This window comes from Rhyacophila brunnea, unplaced genomic scaffold, assembly GCF_057557595.1.
Source record: "Rhyacophila brunnea isolate RB1 unplaced genomic scaffold, BYU_Rbru_1.0 scaffold_16, whole genome shotgun sequence".
Classification (NCBI taxonomy): domain Eukaryota; kingdom Metazoa; phylum Arthropoda; class Insecta; order Trichoptera; family Rhyacophilidae; genus Rhyacophila; species Rhyacophila brunnea.
Window position 1 is genome coordinate 11,649,201 of NW_028232816.1, and position 18,926 is coordinate 11,668,126.

Genomic DNA, 18,926 nt, shown 5'->3' on the forward strand with positions numbered 1-18,926 from the left:
CATTCACAGACTTACGAGGTTTTAATAGTAAGGTGGCAATATGTTTATCTATGTTGTGTTTAAATTTGGTAGCCATAGTGAGAAGCAACATGATGGTACCTATATCGTTTCATAGTTATGTGACGAACGTTGAAGTTCTCAATCGAATGGGGAAGGACCGAGAAGTTCTACATCTACATAGTATCAAAACCAGGAAACTACAGTATCTCGGCCTCATTATGAGAGGACAAAAGTACAGTATTCCCCAACTTGTCATTCAAGGAAAGATCAATGGTAAGCGTAGCAGAGGACGGCGCCGCATTTCGTGGCTTAAGAACCTCTGTGATTGGTATGAGTGCAGCTCCACTGAACTGTTCTGGGTAGCAGACAACAAAGCTAAGATCGCCTTGATGGTGGCTAACCTCCACTAGGGGATGGCACAACAAGAAATAGTTATGTTAATAATAATAAAATTGAAGTACTACTGTGCTTTATAATATGCAAGAAACATGGCTTCATTTTGTCGAACAATATCCATTGTTTTTATATTATTACTCTGTGATCTAAGAAGTATACAAACGAAGATTGCAGCGCAGTTCAGTCAATTAAGATTGGGAGACTGCGATGGCTAGGTCATGTGCACCGTATGAATGAAAATGAACCGGCAAGGAGAGTGATGTCTGGCAATCCAATCGGGCGTAGAAGAAGAGGCAAGCCAAAGATTCGCTGGTTGGATGGAGCTGCCAATAACTGCCGTGTTCTAGGGGTACTAAAATGGAAAGCGGCCAAACTGGATAGGGACAGGTGGAGGGAGCTGTTGGAGGAGGCCAAGACCCACTCCGGGTTGGCGCGCCCCTGATGATGAAGATGATGAGATCTATTTGATTCAATTTTGATTGGTTGGGTGGGTAATTTGAGAAATCTAATTGGTAGAGAATATTTTTACCAAATTTTCAATAAACTCTGCCTTGGCTCAGTGACTTTTCGTACATTAGAGTTAATTGAAAATAATAAAGTAAATAATTTGTGTTAAAAATATAGCAACACTGTTAAGTCAGTTTGACAGTTGAGTTTGACGTTGTTTTGATCATAATTTCGTTTCATGTTGGGGTCGCTTCGAATGGCTTGCATACAAGTTATCAATCAATATGCATTTAGTCATATACAATTTATATTAGTCTACATTATGCATTAGTCGACATAGTATATTTGTATATGAATGTTATTCTTCGTCGACGGATTCTCCATCAATCTTGAAGTCTCCGGACTGTTTTGTGGCGAATATAATTGGTAAATATATGATAACTATGTACTATTGTCTTATTCTTTGATGTTAATAGCGGTAAAGATACCTTCATATCGTTTTTATGGTTAAGGTGTTTCGAGATCAAAATACAAACTAAAACCCAACTTATTTTTTGGTTACAGTAGGTTCATGGGTTGTGTTTTGGTTTTTGATCTCCAAAAACGATCTTAACCTTTGTAACCACAGCTTTCATTTAAAATTCGTGCAAATTTCATCTATTGAATAAAGGTAAGCATATACATACTTTTTAAAATAATCAACACTCAATGTTTTTTTTAAATAAGTAATGTTAAGGGAGGACGTGCTCAGCGTGGGTCAAATGGAGCTTTTTTTCTATTTTCAAAGCATGATCCTGGACATACCTTAAACGTTGTAGATAATCTATTTATATAATTTTGAAGCCTTATTATCCTTTATATTTATTTTAAACATTTGATGACTGCATAAAGTATTTTTATTACATAAAATAGTATTCTTTTAAACCTCTCGCTCTAATGTTTTAGAATATAGTCATATTTCAGTACATAACTCTGCAGTGGTGTTAAGGGGGAAGGTGTTCCATGTCAGCTATTTTCTGGTATTTTCAGAGGTTAAGCCTGAATAGTACGTAAGATTTGTAGAAAAACTATTTATATCATTATGAAGCTTATTCATCGTCAAATATTTATGTAAAACATTTGATAACTACATAAAGTATTTTTATGACGTAAAATAATATTCTTTGAAACCGTGAAACGTGATAATTGAGAACGAAGCCATATTTTTGTGACATTAATAGGCTGTGATGATGACAAATTTTTCCCTTAATTATTATCTCAAACGATTTATTATAGATAGTTGTAATGTTATAAAACATAATGTAGTAAAATATATTCAGTATAATTATAATATTTGCAGTTTCTATTGGTTCTAAATCTAATGGAAGCGAGTGGACATTTTGTTATTTAAATATGCTACAATTATAGACATACGAAATAATATAAAGCTACGTATCAGAAGGTTTATCATTAATCATTGAATAAATGATGAAATATCTTGTTAGTTATAAATTTATAATACTAAATAGAGACCTTTTTAAAACAACTGTTTCCACGAAATATTCGACCATCTTGATATCCGCCAGACCCACCTGCGAATTGGTGTATGATGTATGGAATCTTTAGCTGGTATTATTTTAACTTTATATGACCAAAAAAATACGCCAACACACAAGTATTGTACAAAAATATGTTTATAAAAGTGAATGCTACAAATTGAACACAAAAATAGGCGAAACAAACACAAATTCGAACATATTATTCAAAAGGAAAACAAATTTTGACATTTGAGGACAAAACAAAAAAAAATCTGAAGAAATTTGTATTTGCGTCAATTCTACGTTATGTCATACTAAATCATACATTATAATTTTTAACACTGTTGCAATCTATTTTGCCTAATATTGCAACATAGCAATCAGTTTTCTGTCCCTTTCTATAACTATCTCCCTCTACATTCAAAATAATTATGATTGTAGTAGGTATGTATTTTATAAATTGTGATAGATTTTATTTTATTTCAGTGACATATATCGGGTCGTCCAGTATTGCCATATCTACTAAAATATTATTGAATTGATATTTTAGTAAATAAGAGAATGAAGTTTTTCACCATTTGTATCTACTATTAGTTTTACTATTTTTATTTAATAAATAATACACATGAGGTTTTACGAATTTCACATTTGTTATTAAACATACTTACATAATTTAGAACACCCCAAACACATCGCGAAGTAAAAATATCTATATTTTTTACTTAGCCAAAATTATGAATCAACATAGGTTAGGTACCTACTGATGTTTATATTACAGAAAATTTAACTTTTACTAAATTATGAATTTGCGAGATTATAATAATACAGATGATTTTAAAGAATACTTTCATCAAATAACATAATAATGGATGCCTGTACTTACATAATATTTTCCAATGTAATTTTTTTTTTAAAAACTAACTTTAATTTCGAAAGTTTAGCCTGGCAATACTATGAACGTCATTTATTTCAGCGGGAATGCGAAATTTTCATCCTCGGTTTTTGACATAGGTACCTAACAATATTATCACAATTATTTATATCGATTGTACTTACAAAAAATGCCACGAACTCACTATCCGATGGCTGGAAGTTCCAAAAAAAGACGTAGGAGAAAAGATGGAAATATTAATACATTAAAAACACAAAGGTTTGAAATTATTATTTTATAATTTGACATAATTATACATAGTTGAAAAAACCACATTTCACAGAAAATTTTGGTTCACAATATTTATTTATCTTGCAAAAGGAAGTTTTGCGTATTACTTATTAATACACACAATTAAGTATAATGATCATTTGTACTTATATTATTTTTATATTATGTTTGTGCCATGTCTTATTCGAAATTAGTGTGTCTGTGACAAAAATTATAATCTGGTACAATAATTAATAGCAGCTATACATTTTGTTTTCTGTTAACTATCTACTAAACTAATATTTTTGAATGTATTATAGTATTGATATATTGCCGAAGACTATGCCTGAGCATGGAAATCCTCAAAGCATACTACCTGAACCAGAATTTCATCCCACATTTGAACACGAACACGAAGAATTTATTATAGAAAATGAAATTGAAGATTCAAGCCCTAAATTCCGTGTAGAAGGCCGTAGAATTATAGACTTTTCATATTTTTTCCAACAACTTCAATTAATTAGCCACCATGATTCTCCATTTAATTGTAATTTATCACATTTAGAAATTTTTGGGGAAAATCGGGATAACTTTAGTAGTACATTTTTTATTCAATGTAAACTTTGTGGTAAAAAATTAAAATTATATACCACTGAAATGAACAAAAACAAAATGAATCTGTGTGACGCATTTGTATCCAGTATAATCAGTATCGGCAGTGGATTTTCAAATCTGGAAGAAATGTGTTCAGCAATTGACGTACCATCGATTACAGCAAGAACATACAGAAAGAGTCAACAGAAGGTGTACGAGTGGTTTGAAGAAACCAAAAATAAGAGTATGGAAAACGCTGCGAAAGAAGAGCGACAACTTGCAATCGAAAATGGTGACGTCGATTCTTCTGGTATTCCCATGATATCAGTTGTTGCAGACGGCTGTTGGTCGAAACGTTCATACAGATGCAATTATTCCGCAGCATCTGGCGCTGCCACGATCATTGGTCAAAGAACCGGAAAGATTTTGTACATGTCAGTGAAAAATAAATATTGCGATTTGTGCGCCAAAGCTAAAAATAAAAATATCCCTGCTCAACAACATAAATGCTTTTTAAATTATACCGGTCCGTCAGGTGGAATGGAATCTACAGCAATATTAGAAGGCTTTAAAGAATCTATTAATACACATGGATTGATTTATTCAAAATTGATTGCTGATGGAGATTCCAGCACATACAAAAAAATTCTTGATTGTCACCCTTATCCGAATGTAACTGTCGAGAAAGTTGAATGTAAAAACCATTTAATTAGAAATTATTGTGGCAAAATAGAGGCATTAACCAAAGACACAAGATATCCCTTGAATGTAAGAAAAATCATTGCGTCAAGAAAAAGACGTCTGCGGAAAGCCGTCATAGGTGCAATCAAGTATAGAAAACTACAAGATAGTACTTTCGAAGAAAAGGTTATCGCTCTGAAAAAAGATTTATTTAATGGACCGCACCATGTTTTTGGAGACCATACTTCTTGTCTACCATATTTTTGTACAAATGAACCAAATACAGAGGACATGCTTGATGTAAATTATGTACCAGCATTAAAAGAATGCAGTCTATTTTCTCAATTAATGATATATAATTCTCGTTTGGTGCTAAATTCAAAAAGTTTAATTTATAATTTTTCTACTAATATTTCAGAATCTTTTAATAACATGATTGCAAAATTTGTAGGCGGCAAGAGAATTAACTACTCTCAAAGACAATCGTACATGGGACGATGTGCAGCGGCGGTAATCGCATTTAATACAAATAAGTTACATTGCACAATTCAAAAACAAGTTTATAAAAATAGCCCAAAAGCCTTCATAAATCGCTTAGAATCAAGAAGGTTGAAAATAAATAAAAAAAAAATAGGAAAATCTTGGCGAAAACCAATACATACTGTTCCTTTATCTAATCCAGATTATGGAGAGAGTTGCCAAAAACCTGATATGGACAAAAATCAATATCAATTGTTAAAAGAAACTTTTTTGAAAAAACTCAAACTGACAAACTATGAGAGGAGGGATATAGAAAGACGCACCGTATTACAATCTGAATGTGCAGAATGGCTAGAAAGGCGACGAAACCTTCTTACTGCCTCTGTTTTTGGTAAGGTGTGTAAGCGGCGAGAAAATACAAAATTTGGGCCTTTGGTAAAACGTTTATTATATAGCCAATCATTAGCCAACGTGAAAGCGGTAAAATATGGTAAAGAAAATGAATCAATAGCTTTACAACAGCTTAGTGTACAAGAACGGATTAAGATTGAGAGATGTGGATTGTTTATCGATGATGTGTATGATTTTATCGGTGCAACGCCAGATGGCATCAGCGATGATGATACAATTATTGAAATAAAATGTCCTTTCTCAGCTGCTGGAATAAGTGCAGATGAAGCTATTGTACAGAAAAAAATTAAATTTTGGAAAGTAGATAAAGACAGGAATATGGTAATAGATAAAAATCACGATTGGTACTTCCAGATTCAGGGGCAGCTTCATATTACTAAGAAAGATGTCTGTTTATTTGGAGTTTGGACGGGACATAATTTTCCTGTTAAAATAGAATTAATCAAAAAAGACGAGACATTTTGGATTGAAAAAAAGATATATCACTTTTATATGAATTGTCTACTGCCAGAAATAGTAGATCCCAGAACCAGTAGATCTATGAATATTAGAGAACCAGAATGGCTAAATTTCTAAATTTTATTATACTTAATATATTTTCAACAAGTCTTTATTACATCACTATTTTATAGTTCATCAAGATATATCTAATTTACTAATATAGTTTACTGTTGCGAGACACCCAGAACAAGTGTAATTTTATGAAATTCAAAATAATATGTATACTTACATCTAAATAATGATACCTACAGATCTTGCTGGCGATTCCACTGTGCCATATTTTGTATAAGCATTCGTCTCTGCAGCCGTGGAGTTTGGTCCCGTGTAAAAAGTACATTTTGTTCTCAAGGTCAAAAACCAAATTGGTTGTGCCAATGGCTTATAACCATTCCTCATAAATGATTATAACTGATATCACCTCATAACTGATCAGTGCCACGCACGAGTTAACTCGCGGGATCTTTTAAACGTCATAACTTCTGAATGAACTGTTTGTGTATATTTTCTTAACAATATTTATCAGTTTAGTGTGAAAATATTCACGTTAAACATGTTGATTTGGTAAATTTTCACAAATATTTATCATTCTATTCTTATTTCATGTTTTTTAAGGGATTCATTTTATTCCAAAAATAGCTGACCTACAAGTACCCACCTTGTAAAAATTGGATTTGGATTGGATGGAATTTCCTAGTAGAAATTCCAACTGAACAACATGACGCTTTCTATATTATTTACTGTTAGTTTTTAAATTGTATTGTATTGTATTTGAAATAAATAATGTATCAATTATACACATAGAAATCAATAGATATATAAAATAGATATCACAGTTTAAAAATCAGAAAGATCAATGCATATTACCATTGTTTATGTTACAATATAAAACAACATTTATCATTGAACGTAGGTACCAAGAAAAATAGACTTCATTAAAATGTGTCAATATAGTATATACCCGATATAATTATATAAATTATTATATTGTTAATTACTCTGTGGGGTCCATATATACTGCTTCAATTGTAATTTAATTTTACAGTATAATTATTTATGTTAAGTACTTGACTTACTTATTATATGTACAAATGTAATATACTTACCTACTTATTAGGATATATCTTGGTGAATTTTAAAATAAGAGGAAATTAAATGGAGCTCATCGTGTCAGCCGTTGCTAAGTCTTATATAAATATTTATACATTATTAAATTGTTTTTCTGTTTTTTATTGATGTAAAGACATGGCATGTATTCAAAGTAATAGCAAATTAGCTGTGTACTATTTATTTAACTTATATTAAAACCCCAAGATTGATTTCGTCTTGCGACATATTTTATTCTTCTAAGTTTTACTATGACATTGTAATATGAACCATGGATATAGTACAGTACTTAAAAAAATCAAAACTGGTAATATATTATTTCAATATTTAATTGTCAATTTTCATTTGAAGTCAGCATTTAATTACTGGTATAACACATAATTATTAACTGTTATCTACAACTTCAGATGGACAAATTAATTGAAATATCATATTATCAGTTTTCATTTCCTTTCAACAATGTATTCATTCTAGCAGTTATTTTGAATATCTTACTAGTTTTTATGTCATGGCACCTTACAAAGGCTCCGAGCAACCGTATACTGAGCTTCGAGAACAGATGTTTACGACGGATACTGGGTGTGCGGTAATTTTAGAAGTAACGGGAGATAAAAGAACGCACCAAATAGCCTCGCATCACGTTGAGAGTGAATACGCAACTTTGTACCTGGCCCGGCCACGTGCTGCGAGTGCCTGAAGAGAATCCCAATCTGGTTTGCCTGTTCTTCAAGCCAACCGGATTCCGGCGTCCTGGATGGCCGCTAAATACTATCTATATAGCATATCTGGCGGAGTTACGGGCTGCTAGTATGACCTGGAACGATGCAAAAAAACTAGAGTGACAGAGATTCTTGGAGGCGCCGCATTGTATCCATATGCTGCAACTAAGATGCAGATATAGCCGAAGAGAAGAATTAATATACAGCATCTAGAAAACTTAAAGTCTTTGAAATGGTGTTAGAAAGACAATGTTTCTAATATCAAAGTGATATTGAGGATGAAAAAGAAAAGACTTGGAGAGTAAGCTCTACCAAATGACATACCTGATATGATACAAGTAACTGATATGCAAAATTATATTATATTTTAGAATATTATGAATCAATTTAGCAACTTTTATATCATTATCGATAATAAATTTAGTGCAAAAATGTAATTATAAAATTGTTTTATTTTTTAAATATGTATGCGAGATAGATATAGCTATAGGTTACAAACATTAGTCACTTTATATTTACCTTTTGTAATTGTACTATTAAATCTATAAAATGGGTATATATGCTTGATGGTCTACGTCATAAATAATATTATATGAATCACGCCATGTTCGGATCGTACGCCGAAAGTCGGATTTATTTCATTATTAATTAAAAGATTTATTTCATTCCATCTTATTCATATGAAACCGTCGACAAGCAAAGATCTCGGTAGACATTTTCTCCATCTGCAAAAAACATAACATATGAACTGTTAATAGTGTGATTTTTAATCTTTTATAGTGTGCGACTGTTTGAAGAATGGTAATTAAAACGGATTAGTGATAATACAAAGCATCAAAAAAGATTGATTAACTAAAATAAAGTAATCAGGTAGGTAACATGTTTAATAACAACTAGAACGCCTTAGATTATATCAAACAAATAAATATGAAATCACAGGCATTCTCGCAATAACCTCCAAACTAACCACGCAACTAACCTCAAAAAAAGTAGTCGGAATTATGAAACATTGAAAGTATGTGTAGACTAAGAAAACAATAAATTAACACTTGAATAATATATGCAAAACACACAGAATACTACTACAGTAATAAATAACATAATATTGTACTTACAGATAGTGTTTCTTATTCCTGATATAAAACACAATTCCTTCGTTAGGTATCTTGCAATTTGCTATCAACATAATCTGACAGCAGAGAGTTTTTTCTATTAGTCTATGGCCAAAAATACGGATTTACTTGGCCGGCTAAAAAAAAGATTTTAATATAGCAAGAACATTTTGAATATGCGACAAATAAATAAAAGTATATATAATATAGTTGTTAAAAAAATCTGTGTACATTATAAAATATATTTAATATTATAAATACATATATTTTTTAAATTCATGTTATAATTTGTAAACGACGAAGCACGTCAGCTAATACGCATAGTAAATGTTTAAACTTTGGTAATCAAATTCGAATGTGACAGAAAGAGAAAGAAAAACTTTTTAATCATATTAGCATGCGTAAAAGAGATGTAACATAATATCACTTTCACTTTAAAAATCATACCTAGTATTCAATGTCATAGTTCAACTTTAAATGAAAAAACAGAAACTCTAGGTAAGCATGTGTGCCCTTAAGATTTTTTACAATTATTAATTTTTAAACGCATTTATAAAACCATCAGTATACTTTATAAGTAAATAATTATAATGAAATATTTACGATAAAAAACTATATTAATAATCTCTGTGATCCCAAATTTGACAAGAATTATGCATTTTATTATTTTAGTACGTCCGCCCTTAAGTAGGTTCTTAATGTAATTTTTTATTACTATTTTTAAAAAAATACGGTACAAGTCGGTTATCCTGGATACAGCGGCAAACACATTTTGAAAAGAGCCGATATACTGGATTATTTGTTAGGATAACCTAACCTAAACTAACAAATAATCCAGTATATCGTCTATTTTCAAAATGTGTTTGCTGCTGTATCCAGGATAAACGGATAGAACCAAAAATACTATCTGTTAAATGGTCGCTGTGCTAAATTGGGCTTTTTTATGTCATTTTCCTTCACTACCTTCAAAATCTCAATTTCTTGGAAAATGTTCCTTAAGTTTTTTTTTTTTAGAATTATTAATAACCATGTCCTTGCTTTTTCATACAAGGTGGTTGTTAGTAATTTTGAACAATCACAAACACCCAGGCTTTGAGAAAAACACATAAATATTGTGTGTCCTGACCGGGAATCGAACAAAGGAAGTCTCGGGTGGAAGGCAAGCGCCTTACGCACTGCACCACAAGAGCTGCCTATGTTCATAAAGTTGTTTCAATATCCATGGTTTCTTCATACATAAACTTTCCCTTATAAGTACCCAGTTGCCAAGTGCATGTTGCCTAACATGAAATTAAGCGACCAAGGAACAACTCGGTAATTATGCCGTAGATGCCCGCATGAGAATTAATATTTTTTTTTTTACGAAAACAGTTTATTCCATGTAGACAGTTATATTAAATACCTTTTTCTGTCGGCGCAGATGCTTTTCGATCCAATAATAATTGTTAATTTAAAATTTGAAATTTTCATACATTTCGATGCATTATTATCACATACTAAGATTTTATTAGGTTGGGGTAGGTTAGGTTGGGTTTGGTATAAAAAGAAAGTTAAGCTCAAATTACATTGGCAGATTGCGTCTGGCCCGATAAGTCTCCCACGACTGTCAAACTCTATTCTCTATGGTTTTCAAGGATCGTGAGCGATTGGGACAAATTTCAACAGATCTGATGCTCGCTAGGTTTGACAGCTCAGTTTTTTTGATGTAAAAATTGCGCGGGAATACGTTCAGTGTAGCCACCAATCTAAGAAATATCTAGTTTTCGGTCAACCTATATTTTTAATAATAGCAACACTATGTTTATTTTAAACCAATCAAAAGCAAGGACCAACGCTATTGAATCGTTGCGTGTAATTGCAAATAGTGTTTAAATGTTGGCCACGATGGTTATTGGATCGGGTTGGGTCTGCGCGTCTGCCAATGTAATTAAGCCTTTATAAAAACTCATGCGGGCATCTGCAGTACGTTTACCAACAACTCTTTCAAAACTTCTATTCCTTGTCTCATGGCATGTGATACGGTACCATCCAGTTGAAACCACATCAACTTCTTCCATTTGGGACACTAAAACGGAAAGACAATATTGCCCCATTGCGATGTGGGTGCTCATCGTAATCCAGACACTAGTTGATAAGCTATTTAAGTATGTTACATTGTAAGAACTTGAGTGTTAAGTATACATTGTAATTAGGTATTCCAATCCCGGGATCTCGAACTATTTTCTATACCTATGAATCCCGGGATTGGTAAACATAATCCCAAAACTTTTGGGATTGATTTTTTTTATTAATTTTTATAGAAAATAAAATAAAAACGAAAATATAACAGAAAAAATACTTTAATAATATATAACTACATTAGAAATAAACTGAGTTTGAATGAAGATTGATTTATTACCCGTGTGTTGCCAATTCGTTTTATTTTTTCACAAACATTAATAAAAATGAGAAAGATTGTAAAAAAACAACGCTTCGCATTTTTAACAAAGTGATTCCACCATGATCTCATACATTTTACGACAGTTTCATATTTGGCTGGAAAGGTCATAAACCATGATTTACTTATTTTAAATCTTGCTAACCCGTTCATTACGTCTTTACTATCAGAAATAGCAATCTCATATAATGTAAACACTAAACACAATATTAACAATAAATGTCTTAAATAGTATAAATTTAATTAGACTAGATTTATTTTTGACCGATTTTATCAACGTTTTTTGTATATATAAAAAAATTATATTAATTATCGAAAAATGCCAATCCCGGGATCGTCAAATTGTAATTTCGAAATCCCGGGATCAAAAAATTGGCTCGGGATTGGATTTCCTAATTGTAATAATATAATACAGTGGAACCCCGATCTACCGTTATCACATAAATTATTTTCCCGCACGAATCGTTCATTTTTGAAAGTCCCGCCAAACACCCATAAGAACAATGTTAAACAATACCGCATTAACCGTTCCCCGATTTATCATTTTCCTCGATCTATCGTCTAAATATTATGGTCCCGTCACAAATATTATCCCGATTAACCGTTTTTGTTGAATATGTTTCATTTCGCTTTCGTATAATTGTTTATGATTACAGACTATTACAGACCTTTCAGTCGCGTCGCTTTATTTGCACAGGTCGGTCGACGCTCAGGCTTGCCTCGCATCTCGTATCACGAAGTTTTATAAGTCGCAACTAAAATACTAGAACTCTAGCTGAGAAACTGAAAATAATTCAAGACGTCGAAAAAAAATCCAGGAGAAAAATGAGTTTATTTTTAATATATCCCGCATTTATCATTTTTTTTAGGGTCCCTTAAAAATCGTAGAATCGGGGTTTCACTGTAGTGAACCTTTTATAAGACTATCATTAAGCTACTGTTACACATTATAATATTATAATGGTATTTTAAGAAGAAAGACAATGGTCTATTTGAGTTGTTGTATATTTATTTATGAGAAACTAGCCATTTTCATTCAAGATATTATAAATAGAATAACATAGAACATAATTTGATTATCTCTTTGTGATTTAAAAGTGAAAATTTGTGACGCCTCAGTGTCGTCAGTCAAACACAATACGTTTGTTTAAGTTGAATGACAATAGGAGATTGTGGTAGATCCTACCGGTTTTAATACAGGATAGTTACAGTAGACGAGAGCTTACTTGAAGATGGACATGCCTGGTGTACACAATAGCCAAAGTTCATGTCTAAAATGGTAATTATGGGTCAGCCTGTATTAATGGGGGGGTGTGTTTGTGTTTTCAGAATTGCAAAGATGCCGAAGGTGACAGATGAACAGAAAGCGCTCTTGATCGAGTACATGGAGAGTAAGTACATACGGTTATTACTTTTTGATGCGAGCGGTGAATCAACAAACCAAACTGTCTTAGGCAATTCAAATATATTAATATAGTAGGGATACACAAAAACATACGAAAGAGATGAACGTATACTATCCGGTCACCAATTTTATTAGATTCAATATGAACATTAATTCAATTTTCATAGCTGATTTTGGCAAAAGTCATGAATTCAAGAATGAAAACCTAACCTAACAAATTATCCAGTGTATCGGCTATTTTCAAAATTTGTTTGCTGCTGGCTTCCTGTAAAGTGTAAACCGACAAGAACCGTGTTTTATTTAGACATGAATTTTATGTCAGTACTATACGACCCAAAGAGGTTTTATATAATATATTTCCGATACAACATTTCACGGTGAAGTGTGATATGGCGAACTGCATACATACAAGTTTCCGGACACGATTTTTACTCAGCTTAATGTTGTGTTAACTCATTACATTAATTGTTTGGGTTCTACTGACTGACGGCTCTCTCTCCACTCTGTCACTCTCCCTAGCAAAAACTGCCATCCTCTACCTTTTGACAGGAGACAATCGACTTCGAGCACACATCGCAATTATAATTATCTATTGAATAAAAAAACATGTCATTCTGATAAATCAGTATAACCCCTTAATTAAAATGAAAACATTAAAACAAATCTACGACGATAGATGATTGGTTATACTTACCTAATCTTATGTCCACAATAATATTAAGACGGTTCTTCAGTGAAACGGCAAATAATTTTCAACTATAGGTGCGATGAAATTTTAGACTCGCTGGCAATCGGAGAGCGAACGTCGAGCTGTAAACATGTCAATTTGTTTCGTGATGGCGACGGGGGTATTAATTCTTAAATCGTGTAAAGATGACTGAAAAACGTTACCCATTTACTTGAAAAAGAAAACATGTCAATATATATATTATTGTTATTATGTTACTAATAGAGCAATAAACAGAACATTAAATGGACACATGTTGGATTTATATGACAAATTATATTTCGTTCGGCATGCGTCATTTGCACAATCCGCGCATCGCCTAGCCACGATCTTTTTAGACCATACCTCAACTGAGGTATAGCCTTAAATAGCAAAGTTTTATATGATATTCACGAAACAGCATATTATATTACTTTTGGAAAGTTCCTTAAATTTGAGTAGTATTTGATTCACCCTCACAATGTGTTGATCTAATACTCGTCCCTGCGGAATATCACTACGTATCTTGTGTGTATAATAAATGAAAAATGACCAATGTATACATATTTTTTAGAAAATCCAGACCTCGTCGCTGCCAGTTTTTCAGCTAAGTATACAGCCAGACACATGAAAGGCTTCTTGAAAGGAATCGGTAACCAGCTGAATGCCCCTCCAGTGTCCCGAAAGACTCGGAAGTCCCGTCGGAAGAAGGTGATTAACTCATATTTCTATTGTTGGAATATATTTATATGCTTTAATTTTCTTTTTTATTGGAACGAAGCTTTTTTATGATCGTCAGTTTTGTATGGCTTTCAGAATACAGAATGGTTAAATAAATGGTAAAATTTTCAACAAATCATATGAATTTTTTGATACGTCGAATATCTAGATTTATCATTATCCAAACCAGCGGTGGAGAACTGCTGGCTTTTAATTTTTTCAACACACACATCTTTTATCTAACTTAACAGTACACTTTGCCTTACCACATTATCTCATGAGAATGGTATCTGGAACCTGCCTGAAATGTCGAGGAAAGAGTATGAAGAAAAAACACATTGTTACAGTTTAAAAATCAAATACGATAACCAACGTTCATCAAAAGAAATTCCACAGATACCCCATTTACACGTGCATGGATTTACTGTTGACAGTAAGTATTATCATGGCCATAACATGAAAATGTATGGGTAAACATGTATTATCCTGCAGTTGGCAAGATTGCATGAATGAATCAAAAAAGTTTGGAAGCTTCTGAATTTTCATGCGACAGTAGGATTTTTTCGATCTACGTCTGCGCAGTAGAACGATAGTGGCGAACCTGCGAACGAATTTTCATGTTGACTGATTTTCACTACCTGTATGAAATAGTAATAAAATGACAACATCGCGTCTCACTTTAAGAATGAATTAGAGAAAGACTCAGCACTTTTACGTGTAAACAGTAACTGTTATTGTCACGATAGCTTAAAATACTCACTGCTGCCAGTAAATCCACGCACGTGTACAGGCGCTATAACACTATTATTAAAGAATAATAGGACTAGATTGCATCCGCATCTACTGACTACAGAAGACTGTACGGTCGATGAAGTTGTACTGCTGCTGCTGAAACTGCTCTAGATTAGGTTAATTGGAAAAACACACTGGTTGCGAATCCACCGGTTACAGGCTCAAGCCTCGTCAAGTGTCGTGCTTTTTCTAAAACATATTTTTTCTAGTGGGGATATGCATGAGATGTTTTCAAATTACCTATGTGCGTTCAATATTTAAATTTTGAAAACCAACGTCAAATACATACAGAATTTGCCCGGATACCGACATATCATTTGACTCACTAGTGCTGCTTTATTGCATGACGCAATCCGCCACGCGCAACACAGCAAATTTGCGAAATTTGAAAAATCCGGGTAATCGAGGTTCCGCTGTATCCTATTTTATATTACATTTGGACCTCCGTATAAATAAAGTAGATCGCCATGCAAATTAAAATAAAAAAAGTAACTTTGTTGACCAATGTGGAGAAAAGGGGTTTATGGTTTATGTAAGTCGAAAGTTATATAATATATATTATACAATGTCTGAACCATAAAAAAACATCATCGTTATCATTATAAAACTTATTTAAGTACATAATAGCCATATTGCATTTGATGAGACATCCATTGTTATTGGAATTTTTGAAATTATTCTTTTGTCAATGTAGACATTATACATTTATTTTAGTTTTCTCTAAACATTGTCCTGTAAAATATATTCGGTATAACTTTCTATTGAAGGTTGTAATTGACTCGTGATTTGCTAAAAATTGCAACAATTTGCGATCTGTATTTCCCACAGTAATATTATAGGAACATATTCTTCCTTACCGTTCAAAATTCTTTACTATTCAATAAATGCTAAAATGGCAACCAAAGATCAATTTTATAATATAAAATATAATTTTACTATGACGGATGATTTGTGATTCAGACAATATGTGTAAAACGATAACATTTAATATTCAGGACCGAGAGAATGTCGACTCGTTGCCAACAGCACAACGAGAAGTCGTGGACCAGCCGAGAGTGTCACCCGTCAGGCAGCACAGTCCATCGTCTGCCCCCTCTGCACCGTCTTCACATATAAAAACAGAGCCTCTTATCTGTGAGGAGTTTTCGTCGACCGGTGAACCTCCCATGGAAATAATGGAAGATGAGTTGATCTTTCCAAATATGCCATTCAGCGAAGCGGCGAGCCTTTCACACTCGAACCCCCACTGTCCCCCCGTCTCCGATAACTCTGGCGTTGCCGATGGCTTATCGACGGATCCACAAGATGGAACCCTGAGTGACGCTAAGGCGCAGTTGATTATCATGCAAGAGTGCTTAGAAATGCAAAAAGTGCAATACGCTTTTCATGTCGCTCAAGCCAATTTACACAGGTCATTACGTCTTATCGAGGAAGAGAAACGCGGGGATCGCAATACGGAGCTGAAGGCCACTCTTAAGTTGATTCTGGAAGGAATATGGGTGAAGAAATCTGAAGGCATTCTATAAATATTTGATATAATTATTCGGGTCAGCACGCTATTATAAATAGTATAAAGACTGAAAACGTCGGCGTTTAAAAGTGTAATAATAATGATTTCCATATTATTATGTCAACACCATATCGCTTCATATACTGTCATATCATGAACATCGGGTCTACAATCCGGTGTAGATCGTGGCCACCTCCCAAAGAGGTTTTCTTGCGTTCACATCTAATAATTTATTATGTTGACTATTGAACTTAATTGACTAATGATCGTTTCTACTTATCTAACGCCATTTAAGTGGCATGGGTGATGTATAATTGTATATCAATGAAATTGTCTGAAGTTTTTGTTCACTGTTTAAAAAAGTTACAGCATTTCTACACAAAGAAATTTGTTTATAAAATGTGATTTTTTTTATAAATACAGTCAAACTTGAACGAGGAAGATTGGACCGACTGAATTTGCTCGTTATAAGCATTACTCGTTATATCGTTATAAAACATTTTTCGCGCCACGTTCTAGAACATAAAAAATCTTAAAACCATCGTAAAAATCCCCAAAACAAGCATGGCATTCATAAACTACAAAAGAAGTTGTTTATTGTAATGAATCGCCGACGCTGGTAGGTACCTACTGACTTCAGAAAATTTGAATTTTTTACATGAAATTTCAACCATATGCGTGGATACTTTTTCAATGTTGCCGGCGAAAACACCAATTACATACTTAGACACTTAACTAGTGTCATAAACGTAATCCGATCCCGGTGGCATTGGTCTACGGTCGAATTTTATTGCTTAACCTTTTAACAGCCCAGCTGAAAGTACTAGGTATACTCCCCAGGGCCCAGGAATTAATTATATTATAAAAAAATTAAAAGAATAGTGAAAAGTCCAATATAATGCACTTACATATATGAGACCTCAATTGAAGTTCGGCGAAAAAGTTTTTCATACACAATTTCGTGAAAATGTCTGAAAATTTTCAGGTATGGTAGGGTTGTCACAACACTGCACTTACAAGAATTAGTTGATTTTTTTTTTTTTGAAATTTTGAAAAATAAATTTTATAGTATTTTTGTAAAATGTCACCATAAATACTTATAGCACTAAGAAGTATACTAAACACATTAAAATCACTAAAAACTTTCTTGTGTATGGAAAATTTCGAAGCACGGTTCAAAACACAGAGCAATGTCGCATTGCTTGCACAAATACCTAGTTTCTTTCCGTCTTTTCTGATTTTTTGTATTGGCACATACATAACATCTTCTTGCCGCATTAATTTTATTGTTAGTAGGTGGTATTTTACCCAAAAAATGTCTTTCTGTTAGCCTAGAGGGTAAGGGTGCTTTTCGCTTCAAAAGAGTTTTTGGTTCTAACTTATGTTTTTCGATCAGTTGTCCGATGACTTTCAATTGAAATTCACCCAGCGGTTGTTTTTTTCCAGTTTTTTGTTGGAACAATACATGGGCATTCAGCAGAGATAAATCTATCAAATGGAAAAAAAGTTTTTTGTACCATTTGACAGTTTTTCTTGTCGAATTTACAGAAGAAATTATCATATCACTACGATCCACAGCACCCATGTTTTTATTGTAATCAACAATGCATTCCGGCTTGGAAATCGGAATTTTAGTCTTATAGTCTACTTTTCCAGTAGGTTTGAAAGTATTGTTGTGAATTGTGGACAACATTGTAACATCCTTTTTATCCTTCCACGCCAAAGCCATAATTTCGTCAGTATGGAATGTATCGGTTTCCCCTTTTTTCAATTTCTTAGTAAATTTGGGCATCCCAATTCTGTTTCTCCTTACGGTTCCACAGGCATTCGTCCGGTGATCATAAAGATACTTGAATAACGTTGGGCTGCTGTACCAGTTGTCAATGTACAATGTATGCCCTAGTTCCAAGTATGGTCCAAGCATCGTTACCACCACGTTGCCCGATATACCGATGTAATTATTTTTCTCAATTTCAGTTTGTTTTCCGGTATAAATGATTACATCTAAGACAAAACCAGTTTTGCAATCAGCCATTACAAAAAATTTTATTCCGAAACGACTAGCCTTCGTCCTGATGAATTGGCGGAATAAAAGTCTGCCTTTGAAAAGGAGAAGACTCTCATCAATACATATGTTCTGATATGGACACATGTACTGCTTGAAAGAAATTTTCAGTTCCTTCAGGACCTGTCTAATTTTATATAGTCGATCTCCGGGAACCTGCGTTTCATTGTCACAAAAATGCAACATTC

The 18,926-nt window shown here is 33.0% G+C and overlaps 1 protein-coding gene and 1 long non-coding RNA gene across 2 annotated transcripts; one reads left to right on the plus strand and one right to left on the minus strand.

The window, feature by feature from the left end:
* Positions 1-1,056: 1,056 nt before the first annotated feature.
* Positions 1,057-17,227, plus strand: LOC147074382 (uncharacterized). Its single transcript, XM_085943817.1, has 4 exons — positions 1,057-1,269; positions 12,870-12,931; positions 14,226-14,362; positions 16,159-17,227. Exons 2-4 carry the CDS (start codon positions 12,880-12,882, stop codon positions 16,687-16,689), a joined length of 720 nt encoding a protein of 239 aa, XP_085799943.1. The 5' UTR covers positions 1,057-1,269; positions 12,870-12,879; the 3' UTR covers positions 16,690-17,227.
* LOC147074383 (uncharacterized) lies at positions 7,664-9,232 on the minus strand. Its single transcript, XR_015070289.1, has 3 exons — positions 9,107-9,232; positions 8,511-8,716; positions 7,664-8,086 (listed from the first exon to the last, which is right to left on the minus strand). It is a non-coding gene; the product is annotated as an uncharacterized LOC147074383 (long non-coding RNA).
* Positions 17,228-18,926: the final 1,699 nt, after the last annotated feature.

Excerpts from the sequence above, each read along its gene's own strand:
- LOC147074382 (XM_085943817.1), top strand. The coding sequence starts at position 12,880 with ATGCCGAAGGTGACAGATGAACAGAAAGCGCTCTTGATCGAGTACATG. Across the intron at positions 12,932-14,225 it reads CTTGATCGAGTACATGGAGA|AAAATCCAGACCTCGTCGCT; the intron begins GTAAGTACATAC and ends CATATTTTTTAG. Across the intron at positions 14,363-16,158 it reads GGAAGTCCCGTCGGAAGAAG|GACCGAGAGAATGTCGACTC; the intron begins GTGATTAACTCA and ends TTTAATATTCAG.